We start from the raw sequence: 26,693 nt of genomic DNA on the forward strand, positions 1-26,693 counted from the left end.
TCTCCTAATAGATTACAAGGGAGATATAGCTGAAAATACCATGCATAGGGAAATTGTTGAAATGACAGAAATAGAATTCAGTATATGGATGGAAAATAAAATGAATGGTATCAAAGAGAAGATGGAAAGAGAAAAGTAAAAGAAGTCAAAAAAATTGTCTCAAAAAATCAATGAAATGAAAGACAAAATCACCAATGATATGACATAATTAGGAAAAATATAGCAGAGCTTAAAGAATTGCAAGAGGCATTCAAGGAGCTTCAAAACACAGTAAAGAGCCTCAGTAACAGAGTAGAACATGAAAAAGACAGTTTTAGAAGTCAAAGCATTCAAAGAGGTAAAAAAGAAGAGAGAGAGAAAAAGAGCAATCTCTCATACAGATGTGGGACTACACAAAATGCACAAACATTAGAATAAGAATTCTAGGGATTCCTGAAGGAGAAGAGATTCCAAAAAGCATGGAAGCTTTACTTCAAGATATCATAGTGGAGAATTTCTCAAGCATTAGGAGAGACACAGAAATACAGATAGTAGATTATTTCAAAACTCCAGGCTGACTCAATTCAAAGAAACCATCGGGATGACAATGGATTTGTTAGCAGAAACTGTTCAAGCCAGAAGAAGTGGGCCTCTGTCTTTAACCTACTGAAACAAAATGACTTTCTTTTTTTATTTTATTTATTTATTATTAAATCATAACTATGTACATTAATTCATTTATGGGTTACAATGTGCTGATTTTATATACAATTTAGAATGTTTACATCAAACTGGTTAACATAGCCTTCACCTCACTTACTTAATTGTTGTGTTAAGACGTTTATTCTCTACTCTTAATAGATTTGACATGTACCCTTGCATTATGCACAATAGGTGAGGTCCCACCAATTGGTCCCTCCACCTGGCCTTCCCCCTCTCCCTCCTCTTCCCTCTTTCATTCTGGGCTATAGTTGTGTTTTATCATTTGTATGAAAGTGTGGGTGATTATATATTGTTTTCATAATAGTACTAAGTATACTGGATACTTTTTCTTCCATTCTTGAGATACTTTACTAAGAAGTATGTGTTCCAGCTCCATCCATGTAAACATAAAAGAGGTAAAGTCTCCATCTTTTTTATGTATGCTTTATATTCTATGGTATATATATATATATATACCCCAATTGATTAATCCATTTATGTGTCAATGGGCACTTGGGCTACTTCCGTGACTTGGCAATTATGAATTGGGTTGCAATAAACATTCTGGTGCAAATATCTTTATTGTAAAATGATTTTTGGTCATCTGGATGTATACCTAGTAGAGGAATCACAGGATCGAACAGCAGGTCTTTTAGTTCCCTAAGTGTTCTCCAAACTTCTTTCCAAAAGGAACATATTAGCTTGCATTCCCACCAGCAGTGCAGAAGTGTTCTCTTTTCTCCACATCTGTGCCAACATCTGTAGTTTTGGGATTTTGTTATGTGGGCTCCTCTTACTGGAGTTGGATGATATCTCAAAGTGGTTTTGATTTGCATTTCTCTGATGATTAAGGATGCTAAGCAGTCCTGTGAGGGAAATTTATCACATTAAATGACCACATTCAAAAAATAGAAAGAGTACAAGTCAACAACCCAATGAACGGTCTCAAGGAACTGGAAAATTAGGAGTAATCCAATCCAAAACATGGCAGAAGAAAAGAAATAATCAAAAGTAGATCAGAATTAAATGAAATGGAGAACATAACCATTAAGAGGATTAGTGAAACAAAAAGTTGGTTTTTTGAAAAGAGTAATAAAATCAATAAACCCTTCATTGATTTTAATTCTGGCTTCATTGCCAGATTAACTAGAAACAGAAAAGTAAGATCTTCAATAACCTCAATCAGAAATGAAAAAGAAAAAATAACAGGTGCCACAGAGATACCAAAGATCATCACTGATTACTATAAAAAGCTCTATGGCTTGAAATTTGAAAATGTGGAGGAAATGGACCACATTCCAAATTTCTTTCTGGAATCGCACTACCTCCCTAAACTCAACCAGTAAGAATTAGAACCCTTGAACAGACCAATTTGAGCACCAAAATTGCATCAATAAAAATTCTTCCAACAAAGAAAAGTCCTGGACCAGATGGTTTTACCCCAGAATTTTACTAAACCTTCAAAGAAGAGCATATTTTAGCTCTTATTTTCAAGAAAACTCTAAAATACCTATACTGCAGGACCTAGTCCAAAACATTGAGAAAGAAGGAACCCTCCCAACTCCTTCCACAAAGGAAATTTTACCTTGATACAGGAAAGGATCCAACAAAAAAAGAAAACTACAGACCCATATCATTAATGAATACTGGTGCAAAATTATTCAATAAAATCCTAGCAAACAGAATACAGCTACGCATTAAAAAAAAATTGTACATCCCAATCAGCTGGGCTTTGTCCCAGGAATTCAAGGCTGGTTTAACATTTGCAAATTGATAAATGGAAGCTAAAACAAAGACCATATGATTCTCTCGATACATGCAGAAAAAGCATTTAACAAAATTCAGCATCATTTTCTGATAAGAACACTTAAGAAAATAGGCATAGATGGCACATTTCTTAAACTGATAGAAGGCACATGCAACAAACCCACAGCCAATGTCATACTGAAAGGAATAAAACTGAAACATTTCCGCTTAGAACTGGGACCGACAAGGATGCCCACTATAGCCACTGCTACTCCACATAGTGCTGGAAATTCTAGCCAATGTAATCAGGCAAGAGAAGGATATCAAGGGTTTCCAAACAGGGACAGCAGATGTCAAACTCTTGCTCTTTGCTGATGATATGATCTTATACTTAGAAAACACAGGGAGTCAAGCACAAAGCTCTTGGAAGTGATCAAGAAATACAGTAGTATCTCATGATATAAAATTAATATCCACAAAGCAGTTGTCTTTATATATGCCAATAACAGTCAAGCTGTGAATCAAGTAAAAAACACAATACCCTTCACAATATCTTCAAAGGAAGTGAAATTCCTGGGAATAAATGATGTAAAGGACTTCTACAGAGAAAACTATCAGTTTTACCCTGAGAAAAGAAATAGCAGAAGATGTTAACAAATGGAAGCTCATGACTGGGAAGAATCAACATTGTAAAAATGTCCATAGTTCCCCACCAACAATCTACCTATTTAATGAAATCCCGATTAAATCACCAATGTCATACTTTGAAGAACCTGGAAAAATAGTACTTCACTTCATATGGAACTTGAAAAAATCCTAAAGAGCCAACACAATTTTAAGAAATAAAAACAAATCTGGAGTCATCATGTTACCAGACTTCAGTTTATACTATAAGTTTACAGTGATCAAAACAGCATGGCACTGGCATGAAAATAGGGATATAGATCTACAGAATAGAATAGAGAATCTAGAGATGAAACCAGGCACATATCACCATCTGAACTTTGATAAACCAAACAAAAGCATACACTGGCAAAAAGTATCCCTATGTAATAAGTGGTGTTGTGAGAATTGAATAGTTACATGTAGAAGACTAAAACTGGACCCGTACCTCTCACCATTGACAAAAATCAACTCTTTCTTGATAAAATATTTAAATTTAAGATATGAAACTATAAAAACTCTGAAAGAAAGTGTTGGAAAAACTCTTGATGATATCAGCCTGGCTTGGGAAAAAATTTTATGAAGAGGACTCCATTAGCAATTGAAGCAACACCAAAAATAAATGAATGGGACATGATCAAGTTAAAAAGCTCTGCACAGCTAAGGGCACAACAACTTAAGCATACAGACAGCTTTCATAATGAGAGAAGATATTTTCATGCCACAAATCTGACAAAGGACTGATGACTAAAATCTACAGAGGGCTGAAAAATGGCTAATAACTAGAATCTATAGATAACTCAAGTTAATCAACAAGAAAAGGGCAAACAATCCCACTTATGAGTGGGCAAGAGAACCGAACAGATCCTTTTCCAAAGAATACAGACTAATGGCCAACAAACATATGAAAAATGCTCATCATCCCTAATCATCAGAGAAATTCAAATCAAAGCTACCTTGAGATATCACCTAACCCCAGTAAGAGTTCCAAATCTGCAGATGCTGGCTTGGATGAAGAGAGAAGAGAACACTTTTACATTGTTGGTGGGAGTGCCAACTAATACAGCCTCTATGGAAAGCAGTATGGAGAATCTTCAAAGAGCTAAAAGTAGACCTTCAATCTGATCCTACAACCCCCCTACTGGTTATCTACCAAGAAGAGAAATCATCATTTTATCATAAGTACATTTGTACTAGAATGTTTATAGCAGCTCAATTCACAATCGCAAAGATGTGAAAACAATCCAGTGCCAATCAACTCCTGAATGGATTAATAAAGTGTGGTATATGCCACGGAATACTATTTATCCATAAACTAGATGGAGACTTTACATCTTTTGTATTGACCTGGGTGGAGCTGGAGAACATTCTTCTTAGTAAAGTATCACAAGAATGGAAAATCAAGTATCTAGTGTATTCGATACTGATATGAACACTTGAATGCTCACAGGAGTGAGCATTCACTAGTACATGAACACTTGAATGCTCACAGGAGTGCAAAACACAATTAAACTCAGCTGGGGGGAGGGAGGTGGAGAGAGAGAGATTGGTAAGCTCTCGCCTAATGGGCACAATGTAGGGGGACAGGGCACTACATCCTGGGTGAAGAGCTCAACTACAACTTGGACTTTACTTAACAAACACAAACAATGTAACCTAATCATTCATACCCTCACATTAATCTGAAATTAAAAAAAGAATAGACAAGCAAAGAATTTCATAAAAATGAGGAAGAAGAATAATGAAGGAGGCTAACCTTTCCAAATATTGAAATCAACTACAAATCTTTGTCAGAGAGAGTAACTTCTTGAAAAGATTTACTTAATGATTCAAATGGTAGTTTAAAATCCTTTTTTGAGATAAAGCTCCTTCTGTTCCTGCCCATATCCTAATCCTCAAACATAGCTATGTTTCTGAATTCTATCATCATATATTTGTCTTATTTGTTCTGATGTCATGTAAATGAAATTGTATCCTGTCACTCATGTTGTCCCTGGCTTTAAAAAAAAAAAAAAAAAAACCCATGTTGTTGCACATTGCAATAGTTTGTCCTTATACTGTAGGACAGAATTTCATTGTATAAATACACCATACTTTGTTTACCATTGACAACTAATTGGGTTGTTCATAGGTTATAGCTCATATGAATAAAACTGGTCTGAACATTTATTTATCTTTTTCAGTTTTTTTGGAATTTCTTTATTAGAGAATATATATATTGATTAAAAATGGACTCTGAGGGTTGTTGTTTATCTAATGAAAGGGCAATAGCTATGTCCAATGACTTCAAGGAAGGAGAAATAGCTATTAAAGCAATTTCCTGATCTGATTTAGGCCTGACACGGATGAGACCAGTTAAAGGGCTCCAGGTGGTTAGGATTTTAACTAAAATTATTTCTAGAAAAGTAGCAGACTATAAAACTATTAAATAATTCTTTGGCGTTTTAAAAGATTAAATGTAACACATTTACCACAACTAATGTGGACCCCAGGAAATATACACTCGCTTCTAGTGAGCTAATTTCTATTAAAGAAAGAAGGGGAATTTCGGAGTCCAAACAGCCTGCCCAGTTGTCCAGAGTGACATGGAGAGAAAAGACAAATCTTGGATTAGAGCTGAAATCCTGGTTTAGGATTACGTGATTATGTGACTTAAACAAGTTCCATTATCTCTCTTGGCCATGTCTCCTCCTCTGAACATTCCTATAAATGCCTTTTGGTGAGCCTATTCACTCATTTCCCTTGGTTATATATGTAGGGTCAAATTGCTGAGTCATGTGGTGCACTTGTGATGAGATTGACAAGAATAGAAAAGATTTTTTTAAATGACTGTACCAATTTACAGTCTTATCAGCTACATTTTTAAAATACTTGTTGACAATTTGGATATTCTCTTTTGTGAAGCACTTGTTCAAGTATTTTGTCCATTTTATTGGGTAGTATGTCATTATTGAATTGATCTGTAAGAATTCTTTTATGGAGGGCGGCGCCTGTGGCTCAAGGAGTAGGGCGCCGGTCCCATATGCCCGAGGTGGCGGGTTCGAACCTAGCCCCGGCCAAAAACCAAAAAAAAAAAAGAATTCTTTTATGGAATGGATTAACAAACTGTGGTATATGTATACCATGGAATACTATTCAGCTATTAAAAAAAATGGAGACTTTATATCCTTCGTATTAACCTGGATGGAAGTGGAAGACATTATTCTTAGTAAAGCATCACAAGAATGGAGAAGCATGAATCCTATGTACTCAATTTTGATATGAGGACAATTAATGACAATTAAAGTTATGGGGGGGAGGAAAAGCAGAAAGAGGGATGGAGGGAAGGGGGTGGGGCCTTAGTGTGTGTCACACTTTATGGGGGCAAGACATGATTGCAAGAGGGACTTTGCCTAACAATTGCAATCAATGTAACCTGGCTTATTGTACCCTCAATGAATCCCCAACAATAAAAAAAAAAATAATAATAAAGAAAAAAAGAATTCTTTTATGTTCTGGATATAAGATTTATGTAGGATATAAATATTGTAACTATCTTCTCTTAGTCTTTACCTTTTCCTTTCACTCTCTTAATGATACATTTTGATGAATAGACATTGTTAATTATAATGAAGTCTAAGTTCTCAATTTTTTAAAATGGTTTGTGCTTTTTAGATCATGTTCAAGTAATCTCTGCTTATCTCAAAGTCATAAGACATGTTATGCTTTCTCCTAGAAGTCTTATTGTTTTACCTTTCAAATTAAGTCTACAATCCATTTTGAATTTATTTTTTGTGTGTGTGTATATTGTAAAGCGGGAATAATAGAAGAACTTAAGTTACAGAATAGAATAAGTGCTACTGAAAATTAAATATAGTATAATATAGGCATCTCAATTGTTGAACAAAAATACAAACATTTAAGTATTTTAGGGCTAACTGGAAGCACATTTAGAAATACATTAAAAAATATTAATTTGTTTGAAGGACAAATTCTAAAGGGATAATCTAAATGTTAATTTAAATCAATACATATTAGAAGGAAACACAGGTAAATTTGGAGCATGAAAAATTGCTGAACAGTATTAATTACCAGGAAAGTGTAAGATACCACTCTACACATACTAGCACAGCTAAAATTAAAATGACAGACAATAATTGCATGGAGTCACTGGAACTCTCCTTCAGTCCTAGTAGGAGTGCATATGGGTACCACAACTTTGGCAAACTATTTGGCAGTTTCTTTTAAAGTTATGTATATTTTTCAGCCTGGAAGTGGTGGCTCAGGCCTATAATCCTAGCACTGTGGGAGGCCAAGGTGGGTGGATTGCCCTGAGCTCACAGGTTTGAGACCAGCCTGGGCAAGAGCGAGACTCCATCTCTAAAAAATAGCCAGGCACTGTGGCGGGTACCTATAGTCTGCCTACTTGGGAGGCTGAGGCCAGAGAATTGCTTGAGCCCAAGAGTTGGAGGTTGCTGTGAGCTATGACGCCATGGCACTACCAAGGGTGAAAAAGTGAGACTCTATCTCAAATTAATTAATTAATTAAGTTATGTATATTTCCCCCTGTAACTCATAAATTTCACTCCTTATAAATTGCATGCAGTATATGCATACAATGAAATAAAAAATAATAAACTTTTGATATGAGCAACAACATGCATAAATCTTAAAAACATTATGGTGGGTGAAAGAAGCTGGATTCAAGAGAATACCTTCTGAGTTATTTCATTGATAAGAAATTGAAGAACAGACAAAGTTACTCTATGGGGACAGAGTGCAGTGCTAATTACCAGTTCTGAGTGAGGGCTCCTGCTGTATGAAGAGCAGAAAAGATCATCATTCTGTCAACCACAGTAACAGAGCCCATGTACTTCTGCCTGCTGTGTGCTGGCCTGCTGTTCAGGCCCACTGTGCGTGCTTTATCTATTTGTCTGAGTCCCAGGAGGCACCGCACACACAGGGAAGTTATGGAACAAAGCTTTATTATTTATAGGTGGGCAGCAAAGGAGAGAAGGAGTCTTGGATCTATTGTGAGGGGGTTCTCGAGACGTAAAAATGCTGCTCAAGAAAGATTGATCTCGACTGTGAATACTCCACTTTTCCTCACAGGTGAGGGGTGCTGAAAGGCAGCCTGGCCTGAGTTCCATGTGTCAGTGGCCGTGTGATATGTGGATCAGAGCTTTGAAGGACAGCCTGCTTCTAGAGAGAGAGTTTGTGTGGCAATGGGGTGGTGATAACGGAGAGGGGGAGTAATAGAGGAGATGAATGGCAAGGAGTATAGGAATAGAGCAGCATTAGGAAAGGCAGAGAAAGAAAGGAGAGCTGTGACGTGCTTGGGATGTGCTTCTACACGGGAAGAGTAGGGCTGTGTGTGAGCCATGAACGTGATGCCAGTGTGTCTCCTGCTAACATGTGTAAGGATGTATTTTGAAAGTGTCAGGAAAATCATGACTGAGTTTGAAGTGGGCACTGTTTACTGGTAGAAATGAGTTTGTCCATGTAGGAAAATCTTCAGTGTCTACCATTCTTTTTTATTTTTTTTATTTTTGCCAAATCACTGTAGTGATACATGGGAATTTCAGATAAAAATATTTGTGAATTTTAGCTGAAGTCTTTCAAACCCACCTCAACTATCTAAGCTAATCAAAAGCTTCTAGCATGGCCCTGTTTTAAATTTTACTGTACAAAGCCTTTTAGGGAAGGCTTCTTAAAGTATGGAGATGCCAATAATCCTTGTAATAGAAGAAATCCATTGTTCAGGACTATTATCCACTGACCAAGGGAAGAGCCAAGCTGAAGGCACCAGGAAAGATGACATGGAATTAAGGAGAGAGCAGGGATATTGTCAAGACAGAAAGAGCCAAAAAGCAGGGGTAGGTCATGTGTGAATGGTGAGAAACATAGTGACATCTCAAGTGAGACCCCAGAAGGGCAAATAGCTTAGAGTGTGAAGTTACAATAATTGGAATTGCAGCATTTATGAACAAAAGTTCGATTATTGAGATTAAATTCCAAGTCTCTGCAGAATTTCTGACACACCATGTATGATATCTGGAGAGCATCACCTGAAATTAAAAATATATATATAGAAAATGAGGCAGTGATCTAAGTTATCCAAGGTTAGTCAAACCTGGCACTAATTTTGTTAGTGAAATTTTAATCAGGCACCAGGGTAGGTGCACCTGGGCAGGGAAATGCAGAAAGTGCTGGCCAGCTGCAGGTCTTGTTTGCCTGAGGTCCCTGACAATCCTTAACTCTTTGTTAAGCAGTGACTTCATTCCGTTTCTTGCTATCCTGTTTCCCTGAAAATAAGACATCCTCCGAAAATAAGACCTACTTACAGGAAAGACAAGACGTCCCCTGAAAATAAGACCTAGCGCATCTTTGGGAGCACACCTTAAAATAAGACACGGTCTTATTTTCGGGGAAACAGGGTAGAAGACTGGCAACCAGTGCCTGTGTTATAGTCAAATAACCTTATAGTCCAATAAGCCAAAATCTGTTTGAACATTTGGTCATTAATGAGCCTCTCTTCACAACACCTCCTGTCTTTACCCTCCTCAGCCTCTGGTAACCACAATTTTATCTACCTTCAGCTTTTTAAAAAGTCCCACATATAAATGGGAACATGTGATATCTATCTTTCTGTGTCTGTCTTATTTCACTTCATATGATGTCCTCCACCCATGCAAATAACAGGATTTCTTTCTTTTTTTTCTGGCTGAATAATATTCATTGTGTATATATGTCACATTTTCTTTGTTATACATGTATTTCAAAATAGCTAGAAGAGAAGATATGAAATGTTCTCAACACAAAGAAATGATACATTTTGAAGTGATGATATACCAATTACTTCATTTAATCATTACATATTGTATACATGTATTAAAATATAACATACACTATAAATATGTGCAGTTATTATGTATCAATGAAAAATATATTTGGTTAGTTTTCTTGGAAATTTAGACCCCACACCTTCTTCCTTCCATCTCACTGTTACAAAGCCTCTTCTGTCTGCATGCTCGGGGACCTGTGCTACCTATGCTCAGGGTATCCTCCAACTTTTCTCCTGAGATGTACGTTTAGTAAAACACTGTCCTAAGAATTCTAAGAATCTCACAGTATCTCCCAGGACCCTCTAACTTACCCTCAAAGATCTTTAAGAGCATGCACGTCTCATGCTTCTGAGCAATACAGACACCAAAGCCTCTCCTACAGTGGTCTGTCGGTGTGCGAAGGTGACATGTCATGCACCTAAGTGATGTCACTGCTGGAGAAAGCACAGAGCTGCTGTGAGGCCAGGCAGAGGTAGGGACTTGAGATGGAGCTGTAAATATCCAGACTGGGGTGGGTGGGTAAAGGGGCAGCTAGTGACAGGGCATTTGGGCAGTAAGCAGTTGGGACTCTCTCCAGCTTCTTATTGTACAGTACTGAGAAGAAAATGCCACTGCGTGAATAAAAGGATGCTGTTCTCTACTTCAGACTTTTTAACCTGGATAACTTTGAGCAAAATTTAGCCTCCATGATGCTGATTTCTAGCTTAAAAATGGTGCTGTGAATGCTGGCCTGACCTATCTGACAGGGCTGTAGAGAGATACGAATATGATAAGAAGAGTGAGGAAGTACTATAAAATATTTTAGCCAAGCTAATGTTACTAATATGGGACTTCTGACATTTGGCTTGTTTTGTGTTGTGTATTGCTGCTTGGATATTGTTATATGATATTCAAGTCTTCTGTTATTTTGAGCTTTGGATTAAATCTACAAAAAGGCTCACTGAATTAAAGTATAGTTGCTGACACCTTTATGAAGTTCTATGGGATGAACTATTCAAAAATACAAGTTTATTTTTTTAAAAAATTCCTCCTTAGTGCACCTAAATGAAAACAGAAAGTTGCAATTATTGAGCATCTCATTTGGGCCTTGGTCTCTCAAACCATATCTGATTTAATCTCTGAGTTCTTGCAAGAGGGTATTATTGTCCTCATTTCTCAAATGAGCAACAAAAGGAGAATTTAAGATAGTGACTAAAAGCCATTCTTAAAAATTCTGTTTGATCCCAGGGCACTATTTCCTCTTTAAGAATTACTAGTTGTAAATTAGTTGTAATTACTAATGTAAAGTCCTTGGAAAGGGTAGCAAAAGCTATTCTCTGCACTGAAAGAAATTACAAAATTATTAATTGTAGAGTGGCCAGCTCCTGCAGCAAATGGGATATAGATTTACAAAAGAAAAAGGTGTCCTAAGAAAAATCTCACCATCATTTTGGATTATGGGAAGTAGCAGGGACAGAGGGGAAGCAGGACAACAGGGCAGCAGCAGAGGCTTGAATGCCCTGGGGTGGGGTGGGGTGGGGGATAGCCAAACCCTGGGAAGGACAGGAGAGCTGGCAGGGAGGCAGAGGGAGCATTCTGAGGGCCACTGTCCTCCCTCCCTCATGGCTGTGGTCAAAGTGCAGCCCTGCACAGGCATATGCTATGCGTTAGAGTTTCCCTGGGCTCCACAGATCCTGCCCGGAGCCCCCTCTTCAGGCCTGGGACTCACCCACAATGAGGCAGCACAGGGGGAAGAACAACAGGACGTGCTCGCTCATCACAGCTTAGCAGTCACTGTGCGGAAGAAAGCTGCAAACACAGGTCTTCAGGCTCCAGGTGAGAAGCTTTCTCTCTCTCACTGGCTCTCATTCATGCCCAAAGGGAGCCAGTCACGTGGGATTTTCTCCTGGAGCTCAAGTTAATTGGCTGCCATCCCTACATCAGAAAATAATGATAATTAATAAATATGGGTATTTGCCTTGAAATAACTCTGTTACATATAATTTTCATCTCAGTAATAATTACTACTATGGTTATAATATTATTATTCTTACCCCAATTGCACAGAGTAGGAAATTGGGGCTTGGTGAGGACCAGAAGATTCCCCATGCTCACATATCTCATAAATGATACTCAAAGTAACACTTTCTAATTCCAGAATTAACCCTTTTCACCACCATGATTCAAAGCGTTTTTGAGATTCATTTGTACATTCAACAAACATCAATTGAGAGCTTTTATATGCCAGGAAGTTTTATGAGTGAGAACAGAGCAGTAAATAAGACAGACAAATTCACCTCACTCTCAGGTGAGAAACAAGACTGAAAAGAATAAATAGATATGTAGTCTGTAAACAAGCTGGGACTTCATCCTCCTCTTTCACTTATAAGAAAGCTGTCCTTGGGTGGCACCTGAAGCTTCGTGGGTAGGGCATGGGCCCCATATACCCAGGGTGGCGGGTTCCAACCCGGCCCCAGCCAGCTAAAACAGCAGTGGCAACTGCAACAAAAAAATAGCCGAGTGTTGCCACGGGTGCCTGTAGTCCCAGCTTCTTGGGAGGCTGAGGCAAGAAAACCGCTCAAGCCCAAGAGTTGGAGATTGCTGTGAGCTGTGACGCCACAGCACTCTACTGAGGGCGACAAGGTGAGACTGTCTCAAAAAAAAAAAAAAAAAGAAAGAAAGAGCACTGTCCTTTAAGGCCAAATTTTATCTGTGGGGTCCTAAAATCTTCCCTAGAATTGTCTCATGCCTTGATTTTTTGAGTCTTGCCAGTTTTCTCCCTGAAAGCTGCCTCAGTTAAGGTTCATCACAGGTAAAGTGCTGGAAAATTGCGACCAGTTCTGGCATTCTATCTCTCTTAAATCCTCAGCCCACCAGCTAATAGTACTTTGGCTAGAAATAATAGAAATATTCCCTACTGAATTGATACATGTATCATTAAAACGAACCGAGTCTGATATTTTTAGACATCAGATGAAGATGGGGTGAAATATAGTCTTAGGTCAAATGCCATAAAATTTGTAATGTTCCTTTTCTATGACCAATCAGAATGTGAACCCCATCTCTACCTCAGAAGAGATCCAGATGTCCTAGAGACGTAGACATGTGAGGATTGGTTTCTTTAAAAAGAATTGATTCTGGAATAGAGAATAAGGTTGTGAAGTCTGGATCTATCTTTCTGTTCTGCTGTATTTCTGGAGAGAGTGTTAGAAACTTAATGGCATTTTTTCAGAGCACTCCCAGGTTTATTGAGAAGGCCAATCATGAGGCTTTGGAGGGGAGAGGTAATAGAAATATTCCCTACTGAATTGACACATGTATCATTAAAACAAACTGAGTCTGGTATTTTTAGACATCAGATGAAGATGGGGTGAAATATAGTCACTCATTTATAGGGCATTTCATTTGTCATTTCTCAGCTTTATCCTCTGTCTAAAGATACAGAGCAACACTAGCATCAGAGCAAATGAGGCAAACATTCTGGGTTAAACTGAGGTAGATTGGTACAATTTCTAGCCTTCTTCCTTCAAGGTTCTCCTTGGCAATTCTTTCTGAAAGACCAATTGAGTTTTGAATCTCCAGATTGTTTCTAGTTAGGATTGTGGAATTTTGCAACTCCATCCAAATATTGAGATCTTCTGACCTACTACTCCTCATTCTCTTGCAGTACCATGTCTATCAAATGTTCTCTCGAAAGCAAGTTCTTTCTTCATTTATCATGAAGGAGGAGAGGATGGTCAGAACCAACGACAGAGGTAGTGCAGCACAGTAGGAAGAACACTTCCTTGGGAATCTGGAGATCTGTGGATGATTACTACATAAGTCATCATATCTTTAGCAAGTCATTTATCTGAGATGTTAGATCTTGACATCATGAGGATGGATCCAAGTTCTGTTATTCTGAAGCTCCTCACATTCTGCTTAGTACATGAGAGTACTATCCATGGTGTCACTGAGCTGTCAGGAACAGCACCCAGATCAATGCTTCTCCATGCCAACAGGGCCTTCCACTCTCTACAGATCCCATTTGCCTTGCTCTGAGGACTGGAAAACAGAACACTGTGTCCCCGTGTTCATAGTCTCTCTTGGCTCCAGGTGTGTGACTGAGATCTTGGTGATCTTTGTAAGTGCTGCTTTTTATTTTGGGGGAATGGACTTTGGCTTAGTGTTAGAGATCAGACTACTATGTTCCTGGGTTCACAAGGGCAGCATTGGTTTTGCACAGTGTACAAGATGACCAGAGTGAGAGATAATGACCCTTTAAAAAAGTCTGGTGGGCAGTGCTTACTTGCAGGGCCCAGGGAAAACAAGTTCACATCCAGCTCCTTCACCTCCAATTGCTGGTGGGGAGAGAGGCAAAGGGAAAAGGAGCAAAAGCAACATTTACTGACTAATTATCACAGGCAATGCACAAGGCTAACTGCTTCCACATAAACTGTCCTACGGAACCCTTACAAAGAGCTGGTGGTGAAGTCTCAAGCAAGAAGTAAAATGGGGGTTCAAGCTTAATGTCACTAAAATTCAAACTTTGTTCACCATATTGCTGTTAATATGATGTTTCTTCAGGTGATAAGTCACAATGGATAATAAAAAGTTGCAAAAAGCTCTCTTGGAGCCATTTATAGGCTGTTTTTATGTGTGTCAAGTATCAGATTTTTGTCAGTTTTCTACTTATATTCCCAAGTAAGGTTTACAAATAGAGGGTCTAGTGTCCTCTTTGTTTCATAGGGTCCATAAACTTTGATAGAAAATTTACATTTTGGGGCAGCGGCTGTGGCTCAAAGGAGTGGGGCGCAGGCCCCATATGCCAGAGGTGGCGGGTTCAAACTCAGCCCTGGCCAAAAACTGCAAAAAAGAAAAGAAAAAGAAAAAGAAAATTTATATTTTAAATTTTCATTAATTTCTGATAAGAATAATTTTTCGTGATCAAAATATAATGGATAAAATTATTTCATTTATATTTTTTTACCTTGTTAGGACAAAAAAATCACCTTCATTTTATTTGTGTGAAAACATTCTTGACAATGAAAGTATGAAGCCTGACAAAATGAAAGAGCATCTTACCTCTGTCTGTCCTGAAAATGCATCTCAAAATATGGATTTTTTTTTCCTAATAAGAAAGCTCAATTGGAAAAAATTGACACATTTCTGAATGTAGTTTTTCCATTTTACAAAATCTTTTTTCTTGGACCTCTTCATAGACTTTACCAGGTTGCTAAGAAAAAAAAAAAAAAGCTCTGTGTTATTGGGGAAAATTTAGTAAACTAAGTCAAAGCTGGTTTGTGGACTGCCATGAAGGTGCAATCTATCATCCATTTTCCTTTTCAAATAGAATAGTTGATATTTGTCTTAAAATTTTTATGTAGTCATTGGGGACCTGGCATGTTTGCCATTCTCCTTCACTTTACCATTGGAAATGGGAGGCATCTTTCAGCATAACCAGTTCCCATTCTTTCTTTTGGTTTTGCTTGTGCCTGTGACAGCCACTAAAGATGAAGTACTACATTATGAGATTTTTTTGGGAAACTACATTTTGGGGTAGTGGTAAAACGGTGGTTGTACCAGACACAACTGACTGTAAACAAAAGCTTCTCTTCTCTTTTCACAGATGAAGCACCTTCAATGCTTCGTAATCATCAGGTTTTGCTACTTTAGTGAAAAAGGAATTTGTTTACTTTAGTGAACGTCATGGCCACTTACTGGTTTTAGGAAAGACTTCTCAACTCTAAAGGAAATTGTGTCATCAGGCATTAAAGATATCAACTTTTATCAGAAGTGGGTTTGTAAATAATCACATTAAAAATATTTTTATAGAGAATAGGAAGTCTGCAGGTATTCCTTGTCTTTCAAGAAGACAAACCTTAATGTATCTGTTCTAATAAGAGAAGTTTCCTTTTTTGGAAAAAGAAAGAAAGATTTTCTTTTTTTCTTGAAACATTTTGAAAGAGAAAACTTTATTGTTTTTCCCTCATTTAGAAGGTATTTTTTAGTATAGCCTAACACATCTTTTTTAAAAATGTTTTTTTATTTTGAATTATATATAAAAAGGAATCTTTCACCTGAGAACACCCCCCAGAACTGCTATAAAAATGTGAAAATATAAAGCAGGAAAAAGAGTGGGGAACACAAGTTGCTGTTTCTAGAGACCTATCAGGAAATGCTGCTCTGTCTGAGGGGGTGACGTCTGAGCAAAGATCAGAATGGAAAGGGGGAATGTGTTGGGAAAGGAGAGGTGGCTGTGGCTCAAATGAGGAAGGCTTTGTGATGAACTGTGGGTTTTCTTTTAAAGGTAATGAGTACTCTTTGAGAGGTTTTGAGCAGGAGTGTGACATCTCTGACCTATGAAAGGGTTCTCGCACTGCTTTATGGAGAAACTATTGTAAAGGGAAAAAATAGGAGCAGGGAAGCCTGAAAATAAGCTTATTACTTGGTCTGGGAAAGAGATGATGATGGATCAGACTATGGTAACAGCAGTGGCCACAGGATAATAAATTTGTGGGGAGAAGTTAGTAGGTATAATGGATAAGACTTGCTGTCAGACTCCTCCTTGAGGATGGGACATGGGGAGTTGCAAAGAACACCCCCCAGATTTGCTAAGACCTGTAGCACTGAAGTAGGAGCAAGCTTGAAGTAGGAGGAAGGTCACAATTTTATTTTCATTAAATGCTTGATGAAAAATCAGAGTGAGCACCCTCTTTGGAATGCAATGAGGAAATTGGATATGGTGGCTTGGCTCTGGGAACATTGAGGTACTGTCTGTCTTTGATCTTTTATGAGTATATGATTCAATGACTAGCCCAAGGGCAGAACACAGGAGGAGGACAACCAGCTTCCCCAGGAAGCTGCACATGACCAAAGTCCCAGCATGTTTGCTCTGCTTCTGCTGGGCACAGTCTTTCTGCTCTGCCCATACTGGGGTAAGTCCTGGAGATAGAGGTGCAGCTGGTGGTTGGTTAAGAGATAGGGGAGGTTTCCAAAATTGGCTCTTGGAGTTGTTGCAGATGTGTGTGAGATTATAACAGGGAAGACTTTTCTTCTCATCATAGGTGATCATCAAGGCCCTCTAAAAGGTATAAGCATGGCTTATCTGAAATCCTGGGTAGACAGGTCATTTGTACATTTAGAAGCAAACTTTCCTTCCATCTGCAGAGAGGCCTGTGATCCATTCTTACTATGGAAGTCAAGGAGTTCCATCTTCTTCCAGATTTGTCTAGTCCATTTCTTGGAGTAGAGAGACTAAGATTCCCTTCTTTGCTGCCTGGCTGGACGAGGGGTTCTTTGCTGGTAGTCCATGGATAAATTTCCCAAGAACCCCGACCTCCTGAAATCATACACAGCATTTGATTTATGTTTGTACAGGTTATCATTCACAAGATGATTAAGGGGATCCATGACCCAGGAAAGGTTATAGACCACCAGATAAGAGTAAGAGAGAGTAGCAGAGCCCCCAGGCCCAGAAAAACTTCTCCAGACTACATCCTCTAAGCATTTTTTTTTTTGTGTGTGTGTGTGTATGTGTCTAGCAGAGACTGAAACAATGTGTTATAAATGTGGAAAATATCATCTTGGGTTGTGCTATGATGTCATGAAATCCTGCCGCCTGAAGCATAGACAGTCCTGTGCTGTTGAGAACATCTATGTGCTCACCACGAAAGGTAATGTGGGAGGTAGAGAAATGAGCACCACCTTCTCTGACAAGCAGTAGTGTCTTTTGTCCTCAGAGTGAGTGGGTGAATGGGATGGGTGAGGATGGGATTGTCAGGTAGAAGGGGTGGTAAAGATGGGCTCTTCCTTAAGATGATATGGGCAAAGGGAGGCTGATGCCTGTTGTCTGTTAGGGAACAAAATCCACCCTCTAGGAAGCAATATTAATAAATTCAGCCTTGGAGTTTATTTGGGTTTGGAGAAAGGTTAATAAGGATTTTAAGACAGGTTATTCCTAGGAATTTGTCAGGAGGAAGCAAGGTCATTGTAGTTGTATTCCTTTTTTTACCTCCACAGGGAAGAGTATGTACTATTATTCAAAACTGTCTTGTATGACCAAGTGTGAAGACATCAACTTCTTGGGTTTTGAAAAGAGGACAGAGCTCATCTGTTGTAACCATAGTAACTACTGCAACCTCCCAGATGGCCTCTAGTTCTACATCTCTCCTGGATTTTGAATCATTTTTTAGCCACTAAACCCCTTTTCCTGTTTTTCTAATCCTACATTTGCCCTGATCTTCCAGCCAGCTAGCAGTGAAAGGAGGAGCAGTCACACATACAGTGGAGGGTGAGTCTCATCATTGCTGGGACACTAGGCAGAATCTTTGAAAGTCTCTGTTGCTTATGTCTGGCCTGGGGTTTTAGTTTCTCCTGGTGATGCTGACATAAATAAGCTCAGCCTTAGTCATTTATTATCTTCTATGTGAAAATGTGAAGGCTTGGGCCAAAATAATCCCAAACTTGTCCTAAGAATTCTGTGACTATATCCTACCCTCATCCACACGCACTCTTTCAGGTTGGTACTTTCTTCCAATGAGCCCCAACACTTCCTGGTACTGTCTTTTTGCCTCTGAGAGCTGACCCTAGCTTCCCAATTTGGGGGCCACATGAACCAGCTCTTGGGGGAATTTTGCAGCAGAAAAAAAAGACATCAGGATAAGGCATCAAGAAAAATTTTAGGGGCATTTCAGTTTGTAGAAAATAAGATTTGAGAGGCAATTTGGTGTGGGTAGAATTGATTTGAACATGCCCTTAGCTGGCCAGGGAACCTCGGCACATAATTGAACTAGATGACTGGATTGAGAATGAGGCCATTGCTGAAGGAAAGCTAGTTCATTCCTTCTCATAGGAATGAGAAAAGGAAGCTGATAATGAGGAATGGTGGTAGAAGATAATAGAATGCACACAGATACTATGAGGTGGTGTTCAAGTAACGGATACCCTATGTCAAGTAAAGCTCTGAGTAAGCAGAAGGTGTGAAATGGCAGAAAGGTGACAGTGGTGAACGAGAAGCAGGCAGACACTAAGCACAGCAAATAGGCAGAGAGAGACCAAGTGGCATCTCTGTTGGAGTGGCACATTGAGGTGAAGATAGTAAAGTGTCCTTGGATACAGACTAGCCTTTGCATTTCTCTCCTTATGAGGCTTACTAAAGTTCCAGTCCCTTTTTCTCTTATATTATGACATATAAAATTTTCACAATGAAGCAACTAACACTCTACTTGAGTAGTTTGGTGTCTTCTATCTTTGTGTGTTGTCTAATAATGTAATCCTTTCTGAGGAACTCTCAGATTTTGCAGGGTGAGGATGGAAACATATATGAAGACAACTTTTTCTAAACAGATAAGCAGATTGGAAAAGCCAAACTAACATGGGTATTTTGAGCTTGAGTTGTGAGCTCTAGTTGTATGTGAGTATTAGCCGTCTTATCCACTGAATCACGGGGATGGTGAAAGTCAGTCTAGAAAAAAAAAAAAGAGAGAACATTGTCTAACTTTGGGTTTCAAAATAGACATTAATAGTATTTTTGAATTAGTGTTTAACAAAGTCAAAGTTCGGCTTTCTTGTGCAAGAGGAGAGCTCCAATTATAAAAATATTTACATTATGTTTCAAGAGCAAACACTGGCATTCTCAGCATCAGAAAACTGAATTTGATTTTACATAGTGGGTGATTTTGATGTGAATTTGGTGCCTCACCAAATTCTTTCTGCTGATTAGTGTACCCAGCTTCATTGACTGTTGGCTTATGACAACTCACATTTATTCAGTTCTCTGGATATTTGCTCTCTAACAAACAGGAGCTGCCTTGCCCAGAGGCTTAGTTCTCAACTTGAGCATAGACTTCAGCCAGGGACCAGCTGGTCCCTTGTATGACAGGATTGTCTGTGGTGTAATTTGTGTTCCTGAGATTTTCCATGGATTCCAACTAAAGCTAGTCTCCAGGTGAGATCACATTTTGTTAATGTTTCCCCCTTAACTTTTCTTGCTTCTTTATTCCCTCTCTAAATTTTAAGCTGACATGACCAAGCATTTTGTCTGAGAATGGAGCTTCAACTCAAGATGAGGTCATGTTAGGAAATAAAATTAGGTGTCGGCATTTTTTAGTGATAGTGTATGTAGTTCTAAACTGACTCCTCCTTACTAGGATAATCTTTCATGTTAGGGGCCCTTACAGTCTACATAAAATTGTTCTAGTCCTGGAATATTTTCCTTTTCTTTACCCTACCTTGGGATATTTTCCCCAGTTCCATTTTCTAACTTGAGCAAATGAACAGAACAAAAGCTCTTTTACCAGATGACTTTTTTCCTCCTTGCTTTTGCTAGGAAGGCGATATATATCTCTAAAGGGTATCTGTCCTCATCTTTACACCTGCCCTCCTAAATGCTTAACTTCAGTGGGAATGCATACTCCTTTCTTGGACCATTTGACAGTTTCCACTCTAGCCACCACCATCTGGCTTAGCAACTGAGATCACATTCAAATCAAATCTTATAATTACAACAATCACAACCAAAGCAACCTACAAAGCTACAGAGTTGTTCTCTCTTGCCCAAGAAGGGCAAATGGACTGTGGAGTTAAGATGTCAAAGGTGAAGTTCTCAGAAAGCCAAGGAAAGTTGGAGGGCCTGGCCACAGTGACCCCAGCAACAGGAGCAGTGGCAGCAGCAGCAGCAGCTGTAGGGGTGATACAAAAGGCTATCTGCACAGTGGTGAGGTGGAAAATGTTCATGGTTGTTTAATGAAATACACCAAGTTTGTCACTGGGTGACAGTACAGAGTTTTTCTTTTAAACAATGAAGCTGGGCTACTGGAATACTTTGTGAATGAACAGTCTAGAGAATCAAAAACCTAGAGGTACTTTGCAGGAGCTGTGATACCACCCAGCGATGAGGATTCTCACACCCTCACTGTAAATGCTGCCAGTGGGGAACAGTATAAACTCAGAGCCACAGATGCTAAAGAACAACAACATGGGTCAGCAGACTTCAGGTAATACACAACACCCCACGGAAGCTATTGGAAAGAATGATGTTCCTATGAAGCCATTGAGTTTCTCAGGCTTCATTCTTCCAGTTCGTTAGAAAACAGCCTCAATTCTTGTGAGCAGACTTGTTGCAACCCCTATCTTCCCCCAGGATGCTGTAATTATACACTGGAAGGCTTGAGTGTGTGTGGCAGGGAGGTGGGGGTGGGACAGGCACCTGGTTGTGGAACTTCTGTCCACAGGAGTTGCTGAGGAAATGTCCATTGGCTAGACCCAAATGGCCTCCTTAGATCCTGCAGCTCTCAGCTTCCTCTGTGCTGTGCCTCAGATATGGGAGTATCGTGAGGCAGCTGGTGGTCTCGTCTCCTTGGAGGCACCCTGCAGCTTCTTTCTGTCTGTTGATGCCTCCTCATGAGTTGGCCAGGGAAGCCAGGGAAGACACTACCTGTAGAATCTCACAGATTCCCTCTGTAACTCCCAACCTCAAAGAGAGTCTCAATCTAGAAGGTAGAAAATCTTTCTCTTTTCATGGCTCTGTTGCAAATTCACTTGTATGTACCCTGGGAGCAGAATGAATGAAGATGATCCAAGGAGACTTAAGCTATTTCTCTTCATGAAGAAAAATAGTGCTGTCAGCATTAACACGCTTTGACTGGAGTGGAATCCAAAGAATGATACATAGAGAAAGAAACACAAAAAATAAAATATTCTTCTATAGAAGGAAATAAAGAAGCAAAAGAAAGATGAAGGGATATTTTGTAACATTGAATTATCCCTTTCCTCCCTTTCTGAACAGCTTGGTTACACAGTGGTAGCACTAGGGTTTATAGCAACCTGCAGGATATATTGACCTTGATCTTGTTCTCAAAGTTCATTATTTATTTAATTATTTACTTATTTATTTTAAGGAGCAGGACAGAGGCTTTAGAAAAGGAGAGAGATTTTTATTTCATATGCAGAAGGTATAACCATGTGTTCACAATCCTCCCCTGAAGTGATTTTTTAGTATGTCATTGTGAAGAGTCTTAGACAACAATCCCAGCCAGACATTGGAGCCACAGAAGAACCAGCAACTTCTAAAGCATTTCATTACAGAGGTCATAGCCCCTGCAGCAGTTGAAGTTCACCAAATAGACACCCCAGTTTATGTTTTTCACATCAGCGCACTTCTTTAGGCAGCCCATGAAGGTTAACCAGGGAGTTCCATCCTCTGTGGGAGGAAGGAGAGGCAGATATTAGCAAATCTGCCCCTGAGGAATCTGCAGACAAACCTCTCCAGATCACACCAGTGTAGAAAAATAACCTTATATAGTTTGAGACTCTGTTATTCATATGCAAAGAACAGGAAAAGTGGGGGCCAGGCATGGTGGATCACACCTGTATCCCTAGCACTCTGGGAGGCTGAGGTGGGTGGATTGCCTGAATTCATGAGTTCAATACCAGCCTGACCCAGAATGAGACCCCATCTCTAAAAATAGCTGGGCGTTGTGGCGGGTGCCTATAATCCCAGCTACTTGGGAGGCTGAAGCAAGAGAATTGCTTAAGCCCAGTAGTTTTAGGTTGCTGTGAGCTGTGAGGCCATGGCACTCTACCGAGGGCAACAAAGTGAGACTCTGTCTTAAAAAAACAAACACTTCCCCCCCCCAAAAAAAAAAAACCAAAAAACAAACCTGGGCCGAGCACCTGTAGTACAGTGGTTACAGTGCCAGCCATATACACCAAAGCTGGTAGGTCCGAACCTGGCCTGGGCAAGCTAAAACAACAATGACAACTGCAACAAAAAATAGCTGGGTATTGTGGCGGGCGCCTATAGGCCCAGGTACTTGGGAGGCTGAGGCAAGAAAATCATTTAAGCCCAAGAGTTGGAGGTTGCTGTGAGCTCTGATGCCACAGTACTCTCCCGAGGGTGACATAGTGAGACTGTCTCAACAAACAAACAACAAAAAAGAAAAAAACTGGTTCTTTGTACCCTCAACGAATCCCCAACAATTAAAAAAAAAACAAAAAACAACTAGAAAGATGTTGCAAGTTGGAGGCTTCCTAAAAGAAAAAACAATGGTAGAGCTGTATAAAAAAATTATTGGGACTCGGGTGGTAAGGAGAGCATCAATCCATGGATTGCCAAAGCTAGATGTTTCTACTGAGAATCTTAACACTGGTTTAAGCACCTGCCTCCACTTAAGCAAGAGTTATAAATGCTGAGGGATCATTTTAGCACAGAGGGTGGGAAAAGAGAGAAACCCTGAAGTCTGGTTTACCGGTCAATGGCCATTTAGCTAGTGTCTACTACTGACACTGGCCCCTCTTTTTCCATAGTTTAGAACTGTCCATGAGGAAATCTAGGCAGACACAGAGACCAAGAGCTCCCCCCAACCCAAGGACTCACTGTTATCCTTTGGGCTAGATCATGCCTTTTCCCGTACCTTCATTCATTCTATTTTGTTCAGGCTTCTCAAAATATCTCCTTAGCTACATACATCCACCCCCTAATGACAATCTATATCTGTTTTTCATTATGTATATGATGTGGGGAGAGATATTAGCCATCCCAGGTATGAGACTGCCTGTCGTAAAGTAAATTAAGGCCCCCCTTTCACCGTGGCTGTAGTGTCCCGTCTGTTTCTTCCACCCCTTCCTTTTTCCCCAACCAACAACTTACGTCTGAAAATCCTCCCCACGGTGCAGGCTTCTTGTGTTGTTGCAGTGCATATGCCTCGTCCTCGGGAACACTTTTCCCCTGGAAACTGGAGGTGGCACATCCTGCACTGAACAATTTGTATGCCTTGGCCAGGGAGAAGGGAAATAGGAGGTCTCAAGACCATGAAAGGGTTTGAAGTCCGCTTGGAGCCAGGGGTCTTCCCCGTTAGGTATGACACCTGCCTCCACTTAAATAGGCTAAGTCAAAAGAGTGACTGGAAGTTATGGTCTCAAGAGTTTTAGCCTGAAAAGTAGAAGGGGAAGGAAAGGTGGAAGGGGAAGGAGGGAAATACCATTGAGAGAGAGGTGATCAGATTAGGTCTCTTCACACTCACCAGAATAACTGTCTTCCTGAACAATTATTTCATTGACTGTGCTGGCAAAGAGAAATAAAATAAATCCCTAATTTTGTCTGAGATTCAGCCTTGCATAGGCTCTTTGCAATCTCCCCTTAAGGGTCCCTCCTTCACTGTCACATGGGGCTACTTCAGACCCTGTCTGCCCCTCCAAAACCTAATCACCTACTAGGCACCTTCATATCTCTTCTCTCCTTCCATTTTCTCTCCTCTTCATATGCCCATTCCTACAAGCGCCCAACAGACAAGAAGGCCCTATGTGGCATTCTTATCCATGTGTGCCTAGACTCTTACAAAGGGGACAAGGACCTGAAATTCATGACGATGCTATACTTCAAATTTGGCCAAGAAGGTCCTGCAAAGTCAATATCCCGTCTCTAGCTTTCCCTTATCCTGGCCCTTTATGATACTCCCTCTTAGCCTCATCAGTTACTACCAATATTACTTTGTCAACCTAACACCAGCTCCCAGTCTAGTCTGTCTTCTGAGAGAGGTTATTGAAACTCAAGGTCTATTTCTGTGTTGTTCATGGCCCCCCAACCCCACCCAAACTCACCCACCCTGCCCCTCCCATATCCCCTCCTCAAGCCTTCTCTCATATCATCATTTTACTCACCAGTGTCATCTCTGTGTAGAAGTGACCCAGATAGTACTGTTGGGGGTGGGGTGGGGGAAAAACCACACATTGTCTTCAGACCTCGTTCTCCAGACCCCACTTCATAGCCTCTGTGAAGTCCTCTCAATTCCTCTCCAATCTGCCTATTTCCTCCCATAAGGGGAGAGTGAAGGCCTTTAAGTTCCCAGAGATGTGGCACACTGGCTGGGAGCACAGCATTTGAGCAGCAGCTTGCTGTGCCTCTGCTACCTGAGCAGGGTTCTGTGACAGGAGCTCTAAACCATTCCTGATGCTGGACACATCCCACCAACTATCAGCTCTAGGGACTGACCTGTAAAGCAGCACAACAGGATAGGGAGTACCAGCAGGAGGGACCTGTCCATTTTGGAAGAAGCCAGGGCCAGCCTCGGGTGGAGTACCTGTTTATATACCTGCAAGGTTGGGCCTCCTGGGGAAGGGTGGGGCATGAGACACTGTGGAAGTCCTTTGGAGGCCTACCCTATTCCTAGGGAAATCAGTGACTCCTTAATTTCTCTTCTTATCAGTTGGGGGGGAAGGGATTTCTGATTCCAGGTTCCATGGCCTTTTTACCATATTGTACTGTGGAAGAACACAAGGATAAATCTGGGCTGGATGGGTAGAATTCCCAGACAACTACACCAAGATGTGCATTACAGTTGAGAGCATGTATACATACAAGTAACTGGAAAGCAAGGAGGCCAGAAGGCAAGAAGAAAGGCTGAGAATAAAATGTTAAAAATTGTATAACTCTGGGCAAAGGAGAAGAGAGAAGATGGGAAATTTCTTCTCAGAGGTACCAACAGAGGATTCTCACAAGGGGAACAAAGTTCCTCACTATTTATTTATTTATTTTTGAGACAGAGTCTCACTTTGATGCCCTTGGTAGAGTGCTGTGGCATCATAGCTCACAGCAACTTCAAACTTTTGGGCTCAGGTGATTCTCTTGCCTCAGCCTCCCGAGTAGCTGGGACTACAGGCACCTGCCACAATGCCCAGCATAGTTCTTCACTCTTACATGATGTTAGGCCAGGTTAGAAGGCAGGGGGTAGCAGTAAATTGTAATGAAAGTTGCAGCTTTGTCTTTGTTGTCATTGCAGACACTTGAGGGAAGGATCTGTGCCAATGCTTAGGGAAAAACAATAGGGAAGGGAAACAACAACTGAAAGGAGGCAGGTTGTGATAGGGCACAATATGGGTCTACAGCAAAGTGGGTTAGTGTTCTCAGCCAACTGTTGGCTGAATTCACACAATAGTGAAGCGTGGAAGAGATTTTTGCATCCGTGAAATTGTGGAGGTTATGGTTACATGCCAATAGAGAAAATTGGCATTCCCATGCACAGAAGAAGAGAGGCAGGCACCAAGCAGTAAGTTAACTGCTTCCCTGGAGCACCTATTGTGAAGCTTTGAAACAACACCAAGAAGTGCTCATGTACCACATGTGCACACACAGACAGGACAGCACTGAGTTTTGTGTTCAGTATATTCACTGGCAGAAATCTCCCTTTCTTTACTTCCACTATCCTGAAATTTAGGATCTACTCTTTCATCTTTGCATTTCTTTCTCTTGCGATTCCCTCTCCTCTTCTTCCAGGGATCCCATTTTTAATTCTTTGCCTAATGGCAGCCTATATAAAAGGAGGAGAGGTTCTCTTCTGCCCTGTCAGAAACTGTATCTCACCTGACGACACTTCTGTTATTGTAGGACTTCTACAGCAGAAATTTCCTCTTCCCCCATGTACTGATTCACTTGTATTCCTTGCACATATTTGAACCCTATTACCTTAACTTTTTCCCTAAAATATTCCCAAATGCATACTCTCTCTTTTAGTGGCCCTAATACCTAATTTTTTTTACTGAGTCTCTGTCACTATGGGTCTCATTTTATTTTTGCCTCTACTGCTTTTTTTCTTATCATCTTAAGGCTTCCACCCCACCCCAAATTCTCCTTATGTCATTAATTTCAGATCCACAACTTAGAAGTATTCAGGGATCCCTTTTGAACTATTACTCCAGACTCCATTCAGTCTGTAAAGACCTTTTTACACAGAGTTCTGGAGATGTAGTTAGTCCACAAGAGTAAGCTCTGCCTTACACCTCAACTCTGAGCCTGAAAGGTACTTAATTATGTCTCCATGTGTG

At 40.1% G+C, this 26,693-nt stretch overlaps 3 protein-coding genes and 1 pseudogene across 3 annotated transcripts; 2 read left to right on the forward strand and 2 right to left on the reverse strand.

Annotated features, from left to right (window-relative positions):
- Positions 1-9,012: 9,012 nt before the first annotated feature.
- Positions 9,013-11,671, reverse strand: PATE3 (prostate and testis expressed 3). Its single transcript, XM_053596225.1, has 3 exons — positions 11,623-11,671; positions 10,226-10,348; positions 9,013-9,137 (listed from the first exon to the last, which is right to left on the reverse strand). Exons 1-3 carry the CDS (start codon positions 11,669-11,671, stop codon positions 9,013-9,015), a joined length of 297 nt encoding a protein of 98 aa, XP_053452200.1.
- Positions 11,672-16,758: 5,087 nt separating this feature from the next.
- Positions 16,759-18,031, forward strand: LOC128587215 (prostate and testis expressed protein 2-like). Its single transcript, XM_053593137.1, has 4 exons — positions 16,759-16,810; positions 16,940-16,963; positions 17,420-17,548; positions 17,895-18,031. Exons 1-4 carry the CDS (start codon positions 16,759-16,761, stop codon positions 18,029-18,031), a joined length of 342 nt encoding a protein of 113 aa, XP_053449112.1.
- A 2,411-nt stretch (positions 18,032-20,442) lies between these two features.
- LOC128588882 (oxysterol-binding protein-related protein 11-like) lies at positions 20,443-20,961 on the forward strand (annotated as a pseudogene).
- Positions 20,962-21,940: 979 nt separating this feature from the next.
- Positions 21,941-24,916, reverse strand: PATE1 (prostate and testis expressed 1). The gene is made up of 5 exons (XM_053593200.1): positions 24,865-24,916; positions 24,534-24,569; positions 23,897-23,932; positions 23,524-23,646; positions 21,941-22,074 (listed from the first exon to the last, which is right to left on the reverse strand). The coding sequence occupies exons 1-5, from the start codon at positions 24,914-24,916 to the stop codon at positions 21,941-21,943; spliced, it is 381 nt and encodes a 126-aa protein (XP_053449175.1).
- Between the last annotated feature and the right edge of the window lie 1,777 nt (positions 24,917-26,693).

The sequence above is a fragment of the Nycticebus coucang genome, chromosome 6 (assembly GCF_027406575.1).
Source record: "Nycticebus coucang isolate mNycCou1 chromosome 6, mNycCou1.pri, whole genome shotgun sequence".
Lineage (NCBI taxonomy): Eukaryota > Metazoa > Chordata > Mammalia > Primates > Lorisidae > Nycticebus > Nycticebus coucang.